The sequence below is a fragment of the Tribolium castaneum genome, chromosome 1 (assembly GCF_031307605.1).
Source record: "Tribolium castaneum strain GA2 chromosome 1, icTriCast1.1, whole genome shotgun sequence".
Lineage (NCBI taxonomy): Eukaryota > Metazoa > Arthropoda > Insecta > Coleoptera > Tenebrionidae > Tribolium > Tribolium castaneum.
In genome coordinates this window covers 12441540-12451826 of record NC_087394.1, presented here as the reverse complement: position 1 = coordinate 12451826, position 10287 = coordinate 12441540, and the positions used below count along the sequence as shown (strand labels likewise).

Below are 10287 nucleotides of genomic sequence, written 5' to 3'. Positions count from 1 at the left end.
AAATTGCTCGATGATTACTTCTTTATTACCAGGCACGACAAAATTAATATCATTTTCTAATATTAAAAATGAGTCAATGACTTGTGCGGTGTCGTCAACTCATTAAATGGAAGCTGGATCGTGTTTCACAGTTTTGATTTGACATTAGATTAGTGAATTTATGGCCAAAATAGAAACATTTGTTTGGCACAATTTTTAATTGATGAAATAATGGTTAATAGTTATCTTGTTGCATCATATACTTTTAATGTTTTAAACAAAATTTGAGATTGAACTTTGAAGGAAAAGTGCACTTTTTGGTTAGATGATTATTTAATCAAATACCAGACATTCCAATCAATTTCTGACTTTGGTTGGAACGTTTAATAATAACTTTTATTCTTCGACACTGTCAAAATTTCGGATTTTTCTCCTGTGTAAGGCAGTTTTGACAACTGTTTGGCATTTCTCAATACGAAACGTCAGATTATTTTTAACAGATTTTAAGCAATTTTAAGCCTTATTGAGTCTAACTCGAAGAATAAAATGTTGTATTTAACTTGTTTTCGTGTAAATCGGTTCATTTATTTCACCTTGTGGATGGTAAACCTCTCGTTATCACTCGAGGTTTAAAAAACCACTCGTGAAATAAAACGTCCGATTTACACTCAAACTCGTCGAATAAATAACTATTTCTTAATTTTAATATAGCTAGAGCTTTAATATTTTATATACGATCCAAGTTAACTCTGAGTTCAACTAAATTAATTTCAAAATGGCTTAACTTTCAAGCCATGAAAAACTGGCTCCAAGTTTGAAATTTTAATTGGTATAATCATCTGTTTTTATTGCATTTTTTGATTCGCCTTTTGAAACTGAGTATAATGTAACCTACTTAATTAACGATGAAAATTACAAAGTAAAATCCGTATTTTGTGTTTATTTCAAAAATTGTATGAAATAGGTAGGTAAGGAACTTGTTAATAAAAATCACCATAAGTATCGATGTTCTTTCAATTGCCCTTAAAAAATTAAGGTTATTCCATTTGAAAAAACTGAGTATAATTGCTATTTTTTTATCATAATTCTGAAAGAATTTTGACAGTTAACAATTTTGAAAATTCCGAAAAGCTCTTATAACCTTTGATATTATCAAATGCAAAAAAGATTACTCACTTATCGAAAAGGGTTGAAGATCTGTGATATTTTAAATATACCCTGACAAAAAAATACATATAGAATTTCTCAACGATGTGAAAAAGTCTCTTTAAGTGTTAAAAAATTAATCTTTTTCTACGCACATACTAACCCCCTGACTCACTTAAAATATATAGTATATACATATGTATATATACTTGAAGTTGACATGGCACAAACAAACAAACAAACAAAATAAAAATATACAGGGTGTCCCAGCAATGTGAAAAAGTTCTATTATTGACTTTTAAGTGTTAGAAAATTAATCTTTTTTTTTTGGAAAGTCACTTGACTTACTTAAAATTGTTTTCAAGTATACAGGTTGTTTCTAAAATTAACTACAACACAAACTTATGTTTTTTTAAATGGAACAACCTATATTTTTTTGCATTTGTTGATGTAGCTTTTAAGAAAAATGTTTTTGGTTAAATTATTATTGGTTAAGTTTGCTTTGTTTTTGAAATAATTTGATTTTTTGACAAAAACACATTTTTTTTAAATCATTACATATAAACTAAGAATATCAGAAAAGTTAAACTTTCACCACTTTCACCCAATTTTTTATTTTTGCATCTAAAAGCCCCTTAAATTGTCTCTCTAATAACTTAACAGTTAAGTATCTTTTGCTGATTACTCAAAAGATATTTTACACTAAACATAGCTAGTCGAAAGTGAAATTTTTTGCTAATAATAACTTTAATATTATCCGTAGGTCATTATTTGTCATTTTTTACAGTGAAATAACTAAAATTTTAATTAAAGGCGAATTTTTAAATTCAACAAGTGGTCCATGGTGAAGTTGCTATGGTTATGATGTGGTTTAGTATGGTAACAACAAAGCTCATGAATAGTGTACATTGTTGTTAAAATTAACTTCTAAAGTGAAATATCTTTTTAGTTATTAACTTTAGTCATTTAAAACTTTATGTTTTTAAATAGACAATTTAATAATCTTTGAGAAGCAAGAACAAAAAATAGGATGTTCCATTTAAGTCTTTCAAGTTATTCAACTTTTAACAAACTTCTTAATTTTTCTATGTTTCTAATTGTAATACGCTAAAGTAAACAATTGGAACATATTTAAGTTTGAACTTTTTTCCTTAAAGTAGTGAAAGTTCTACTTTTCTACGATTCTTCGTTTTTGTGTAATAAATTTTTAAATAATCTGTGTTTTTATCAAAAATATCAAATTATTTCAAAAACTAAGCAGAATCGACCAATATAAGTTGAAATTAAAATCACCAGTATTAAAAGCTACGTCCAAAAATGCAATAAAATTTAGGATATTCCATTTAAAAAACATAACTTTAACTTTCTAATGTAGGCCCTAAAAGAATCATCCTGCATAAAGCCGAAAATAAGTAATAGCAATAAAAATTCAACAAACCAGATTTTGCTTAATGTTTGTTTTTTTTTTTTCGATTTTTTGATCCAATACTAGCACGTTGTTGGTAAAGGTTACGAAAATAAAGCAGAGGTTTTAAATTGAGTCATATGCCATTAGCGTTAATTAAAGGATGGTCCACGCATTAATTTCGGTTTTTTCTCGATCAAGATTGGAGGTTAAATGGATCTTCAGTTAAAGATCAATCCATTATAGCATATAAGGTGTTGTCATGGCTGAATTAAGTAATAGTCTGAAATTTATGGTTTCGTTGCGGTTTTGGTAAAAAACTATTATCATAATTAAAAAATAAATGGTAGGTTAAACAAGTATTTAATGCTAAATGGTGTTATTTAAATTAAAATTCAATTACACAGACGAATTTTGCAAGAATTATTCTGGTTAGGAAAGGGGGGTTAATAACTGCTTTTAATTGATCTTGCAGTAAATGAAGCACAGTTTTTATTATCATAAAAACATAAAACATAAAAACATAAAACATAAAAGGAAGTATCTAATCATGCAATTAAATCATATCAATGTCATTTCCTTTTAATAATTTCTCATTTTAGTTATTTCCTTTGCATTTCCTTTATCGTGCCTCAAAAATCATAAATGTCTCTTTGGAAATAAAATTTTTACAACCTTAAGATTGGATTTAGTTACGAAGGACAATTAAAATTTAATTCAAGATTGAACTAATTTTAAAAAAGTTGCTATCCCCGGTCCAAAAATTTTGTAACTTTGTGTGTGGGCTCTTAGTTATTGTTCTAAATTCACGTCTAATTTTTTTAACAAGATTCAAATGTTAGGACAACGTATAATAAGAATATTTAACTGGCCTTACTCTAAATAAAATATTTCATACAAAAAAAGGTAACTTGAATAAGTGTCCCTAAAATTATAGTTTTATTGTCGAGTTATAATTGTGAAAAGTGTTAAATTACTGGGCGTTGTCTTTAACCAAAAATTAATTCAATAATTAATTAATTTCAAAAGTCATGTAGATTTATTTTCAAGCTTATAAAATATCTCATATTTCTCTTAAGATAAAAAAAATAATTTAAAATTATAGTTACTCGTCTAGTTAAGACCAGTAAATTGATTTAATAATTTAAAATTTCAATTTTGTTATTATTTCTTTTAATATTATTATACTACTATACCTCTTTTCACATTACTTTAACTTTAAATAATTACATAATTTACTGTTTATTCTTTGTATGCTTTTCTCTTTATATTTATTCTACTTTTAGTTATTTTTGGATTTATATTTCATAGTTTATATTTTACTTTATTTAGTTTTGAGTGAAGTTAAGTTGAATAGCATTAGGTAGACTTCGCTCCTTCACATTTTTCTTTAATAAATTTTGAGAAATCGTGATGTGTGTAGTACTGTAGAAGTTTTCATCTTTCATTATTAATATGATTGTAAAAACTTTTTTTTTACTAAAAATTTATAGAAATACTACTTAATACAAATTATTAATGGAGGGGATAACAGATAATAAAGAATTAATGTTAGCATATATTAGTAAAAATTTAAAATTGGATAAGTCTGTCTTTAGACGCGATAATATTGTCTTTTGAGTTCCCAATAAAAAATAAAATTTAAGGCATAGTTGCATATAAAAAAAAATCTGTTACATTTATGGTCCGTTTACGGTAACCACATACTTTTGAAAGTTTTACAAAAGAAAAAAGTATAAAGTACTGGTAAATGCTAAGCACATGTCAAAAAAAAAATTTTTAATTAAATTTTATTGGTTGTAAACACGATCGAGGTTTAATAAAAAAGTTCTTTCACAGTTCTCAAATAATTCCACGTACATACAAAATTTGTGGTAGACGATTGATGAGCTAGCAAAAAGCGTTATGGTTTTGAATTTCATCCAAACTACGTAAGAATGAAATACTCTAACGTAAAGAAAATATTTTCTTTTTTTTTCTTTCACGAGCTTTGCCTTATGAACAAAAATAATTGATCATGATCTAGATACAATAAAATAATTTCTAAAATGTTAATTTTTTTAAATTGACAACAGCAGAGTATGCCTTTAACTTCCGTATAGTAAATTTTAATGCATTTTTAATATCAATAATAAGATGTTTTTTTTTAACCAATTCGTTATCAAAGCAAAAAGCAATTGCACAACATCTCGTTCTTGTCCACAGGTATATCGCAAAAATTCTCAAAATGAAATTATTGACGTCTTAAAATTTATTGGAAAAAAAGTCAATATGAAAATCTTGTTAGTTTTTATTTATTGAAATGGCATGCAAGCATATTACGCTGTTTTCACTTTACCCTTTTTCGCTAATTAATACATGGTTTTCCTTAATAGTACTTAGATAATAAAATTTTGATATCAGCTTTTATAGATTGCTCAAGAATTATGCCTGTTTATGGAATTATTATCAAGTATCTTCCAATTAAATCGTAATTAATATAGGTATTTAAAAAGTTTAAAATATGTGACTCGTTATTTTCTTTTCAATGAACTTTATTTACTGAATTGATAATATTTTTTCTATTTACGCTTTGTATATTACACTGTGCTGTTTAGATAGAATTTTTTATAAACATTTTTACATAATCGCAATCAGTTTCCCTTAACTATTTCAAACAATGGTTCTTGTTTTCTCTAAGCACTGATGTGACGACGTGAGAATAATATTGAACTATGCTCTTATTCCAAAAAAGGACGTAAGTTTGAAAGCCGGAACTGTGATGATTAAAAAACTATTTATTTATTATAAAAAATATCACGTAATAAAATAACTATAGAACGAGTAATGAAAAGTGAATGGCAATTTTTGTCATTAGATATTTATTTTTGAAGAAAACGAATGATGTCTATATGTTTGTTGTCTAATGAACCTTTCCTTAGGTCACTAACATACAAACAGCTGCATATTAAGGTTTTACGTCTTGACATTTTCTTAAAAAAACAATTAACGTTTTTTCAATACTCACTTTATATCAGAATTTCGTTAACTACTTTTATGTATTCAGATTTTTTCGAAATAACAGTTCGATAATTAGAAAGACACGGCCACAGTATATTTAACTTTGTTAAATTTTTTTAACGAAAGCACAAATACAAATGTTTGAAATGTGTTGCTGGTAGTGATGTTACTGAAAGTAGAATTATTTTATCCACTAATCAATAAAACAATTACGAAATATAATTATTTGAATTCTTGCAGAAAAAACTGGATACAGTGTTAACAAAAAAAATTAAATTTGTATAATTAAGCATCTAATGGTCAAATTATGTTCACATCTTTATTCCTCATTAATAAATATTTTGTTCAAACAGAAAGCCCTTGATTTTGTTGTAAAGAATTTGTAATTTCAGAAGAATTTTTTTTACCTGTTGGTTACGTCATGTGTTATTACAATAATGTAATACATATTTTTTCGAATTCCCTTATAATGAAGTGACGTAAATTAGGTACCCGTACCCTAATTCGCGCGAGATAATTCCGCATTTCGCTCAATAATAAAAGGTTAAATATCACATATTGAATGCCACTATATAATTATCGGCTATAATATTTTCTAAATATAAACCAACATAATAGAATCTACTTTTGACAAAGCTTCACATTCTTCAACAATAAAGACATTCCTTTTATATGTGCAGATTATGATATATTATGGCTGTCGCAACTGATATGCTTAAAATCTAACAATTGTGTAATATGCAGGAATAGCGTGCCATAGGAATTATAAAACTAACACATTATTGCGTATCAACATTCATAAATCCATTTCGGGTAAAAACCGTTCGCAATTATAAGACTTATTATGACGAGAGTGTCGTAATTAAAAATGTTGTGAATATCGAGGTAATGATCTGTAAACATAAAAAAACGGCTCTTGATGAACCCAGAAAATATGTAAGAACGTATGATGAGTCCGATTGCGCCAATTTAATAATTGCATATGAGAGATAACTCAGCGATTTGTAATAATCTAAAAGCATAATAATTACCGATGGTGTAGCGCATTAGTCGAGCGCTAACATAATAGTAATCCATAACGCAACATCCTTCAATAATTTTGTTTTCCCTAATTAATTTTACTTTATTAGGTAATCAAACGCGTTTTAATCTCATCCTCAAGATTAGCGGGATAAAAGCATTGTAATCACACGGAAATGTGATTGATGTGTAGCAACACCGACGCTATTATGTGATTCGGCTAGAAAGGTGTCAAGAAGGATAATTTTAGCATTTTGTTTAGTAGTTTATTTACCCACATATTTATTTACTAGACAAATACTTTCTAGACGTCGGCGTGTGAATTATCTTTAATAAATTAAGCCGAATGTTGCGTGCGCAAAAGGCCAATCTCAATTATTGCCAGCCCAAGATGGACACGTTAATTCGGTTACAAAAAATTACGCAACTGTCAACGATGCAAAATTAAACGATTTTTTAAATTACTTTTTCCTGGAGACCCTGGAATTTTTCTGATGATTGTAAAATCCACTAAATTGTTCGTTGAGCGAGAAATTAACTTTTTGTTAAAACAAATATTGTTTACGGAAAGCTCAAGTTGAGGGCGGAAAAGTAGAGCAACACCCGGAAATTTGCAGATAATTGGATTGCTCCACAAAGTGGCTCCATAAACTCTCAACTGAGGGAAAATAAGACATCAGCATTTACTTAAATTCAAGCAATAACTGTCAAGTCAGGTGATGAGGCAAGAAAAGCGAACATACGTTACCGATCAATTATTACAAATTACACGCCTGTCGCTTAATTAAATTTTATGAACGAGATGAGACAATACTTAAGTAACGATTTTTACGTACGACCTTGTCCTGCAGCTAATCTTCTTCTTTACCACATTTGGCTCATCCTCTGATTTAGGAGGGAGCCAACGTTTTCTATAAAAGCAAAGTGTCGAATCTCTTCATCATCACTTAACTGATCATTTCTCCTAACTTTCAACATGAAACAAGTGAGCAAAGCGTCTCTTGTATGTAAATACGTTCGATAATCGTTTTTTCAGGTAGTTTTAGCTTTGGCTCTTCTTGGCGTCGCGGCCTGTGCCCGGCTTGACCACCTCGAGAACAAGTACCTTCCTCCCAGCAGAGGCAGCTCTGCGTCCGGACAATACAGCGGGGCGTCTTCCGGTAGTGCGGGAAGAGGGTCTGGACAATATTCCGGTAGTTCAACTGGGCAATATTCCGGTGGTGCATCTGGATCAGGGCAATATTCCGGCGCTTCATCTGGACAATACTCCGGTGCTTCCGGGGACGCTTCCGGGCGCTTTTCCGGACAATTCGGTGGTTCTTCCGGTCCCCAGGTCCCTATCCTCCGTTTCGAAAACAATGTCAATGGTGACGGAACCTACAATTTTGCCTACGAAACCGGTGATGGCGTCCAGGCTCAGGAGGAAGGTTACTTGAAGAATGCCGGATCTCAGGATGAGGCTCAGGCTGCGCAAGGGTCCTTCTCGTACACCGCCCCCGACGGCCAACAAATCTCTCTCACCTACACCGCTGACGAAAACGGTTTCCAACCCCAAGGCGAACATTTGCCTACTCCTCCCCCAATCCCTGAAGCTATCCTTAAATCCTTGCAATTTAACCAGGAGGAGGAAGCTCGTGGTGTTGTCGATGATGGACAGTACAGGGAGCAACCCCAACAGTTTGGAGGACGTGGTGTCCAACAAGGCGCTCAAGGACAGTTTGGAGGACAACAAGGAGCGCAAGCTCACTTTGGAGGACAACAAGGAGCTCAACGTCAGTTTGGAGGACAACAGGGAGCTCAAGGACAGTTTGGAGGACAACAGGGAGCTCAGGGACAGTTTGGAGGATATCCTCAAGCTGGTCAGGGACAATTTGGAGCAAGGCAAGGTGCGGCTCAGGGTCAGTTTGGTGGTGCGCGACCAGCAGCAGCCCCCCAACAACAGTTTGGAGGACCCGCTTCTGCCCCACAACAGCAGTTCCGCGGTTCCGGAGGAACTCAACAAGCTGCTAATGGTGGTTACAGATACTAGTCCGGTTTGATCTGCGATAACGAATGCCAAGATGCCAAGATGTATTAGAAATATGTACCTTATTTTTATTGTAAATATTGTTAATAACAATAAATTATTATTTTGATGAAACCGTTGTTTTATTTAAACTGTTGTTATAATTATTACAAACGGAGTCAAAGCGCAAATATTTCGATCAAGGACTTACGTAACGAAATAAGCCTGCAATTTGTTACATAAACTCATTTAAAAAGGTTATATTTATTGTTATGAGATTGTCTTGATTACTATTTTAATAACAAAATATGGATAATGATGATTTGCAGTTTTTGGCATGTTGCATTTCTGTCACCACATCAGCAAGAAGAAAAAAATTATTACTAATTTATTTGTTAAATTACAAAGTGTTTTTAACCGAGATTTCAACATAGGATTGTGGGTTTTTAACTATCTGTAGATCAAATACGTCCATTGTACTGCTATGTCTCCAATGCCACGTCATTCTTACTCTACTGCCTATTTAATATAAGAATATAAAAATCCACATTTTATATCGAAAAATGTACCAGAAAATTTGTTGTGGTCACCTTAGAGTCTAAAAATTTAAATATTAAAAAATTCTGTGTTATTAGTAGTTTGGTTAATGTTGTATTCGTAAATCAAAATGTATACGTATCAGATATTTTTTTCCAATGGTTTCAAGGAATGATAGTTTTATTCCAAACATCATCGAAAGTGACGAATCATTTGGTCTTAATTATTTAATTTTAGGTCAAAAGCGTGCTTCAATTATTGTTCAAAAAAATTCAGAAATTATGGCCAAATCAAGGTGATTCTGTTGACCTTTTAAAGTTACTTACTGTTTAGTTCAAAAGCACTCGAAAAGCAAAAAAAAACAGTTTTATACTAAATACCTAACTGTTTATTTAGCTTGTTTGCGTCTAGGCTAAAGAAATGTGAATTTAGAAAAGACCAAGTTTATGAGCCTTTATTTCCTCTTGGAGAAGAATACACTAAAAAGTTGGAAAAAAAAACAAAAAAACGAAAGATAAAAGTTGTTTTAAAAAGTAAGAATAAGTGGTGCCAAGCAAACAAGAGCTATTTGAAAAAACTAAACTAATTTTGTAATTTTTTAAATAATAATATGTTCGTCCCTTATCACTAGATTCATCTGTATGATATTTTATTTGACCACATCATTTAAATAATAAAATTATTCAAAGTAAGCAAAAGTTTGCATGTGCAAAAAAAGCAATTACTGCCAGTTCAAGATTTTTATAAAACTCATTTACAATAGTTACGAAGTATTTTTTTAAGAAAACCGCATGGAATGCCAAAATTGGGAAATTCTTTTCAACTATGGAAAATAAAAAAAAGTTTCCATTTTTTTATTATCTAATTTACTTGAATGTAGAAAGCTCTACTTTAAAAATTATTGCAGTACCTGGAAATTTGCAGATAATTGGATTGCTCCACAAAGTGGCTCTATAAACTCTCAATTGAGGGAAAATAAGACATCAGCATTTACTTAAATTCAAGCAATAACTGTCAAGTCAGGTGATGAGGCAAGAAAAGCGAACATACGTTACCGATCAATTATTACAAATTATACGCCTGTCGCTTAATTAAATTTTATGAACGAGATGAGACAATACTTAAGTAACGTTTTTTACGTACGACCTTGTCCTGCAGCTAATCTTCTTCTTTACCACATTTGGCTCATCCTCTG

The 10287-nt window shown here is 30.6% G+C and overlaps 1 protein-coding gene across 1 annotated transcript; it reads left to right on the top strand.

Moving 5' to 3' along the window:
- Nucleotides 1–7398: 7398 nt before the first annotated feature.
- On the top strand, nt 7399–8690 carry LOC656840 (pupal cuticle protein 20). Its single transcript, XM_963341.5, has 2 exons — nt 7399–7535; nt 7587–8690. The coding sequence occupies exons 1-2, from the start codon at nt 7527–7529 to the stop codon at nt 8577–8579; spliced, it is 1002 nt and encodes a 333-aa protein (XP_968434.1). The 5' UTR covers nt 7399–7526; the 3' UTR covers nt 8580–8690.
- The last annotated feature ends 1597 nt before the right edge of the window (nt 8691–10287 follow it).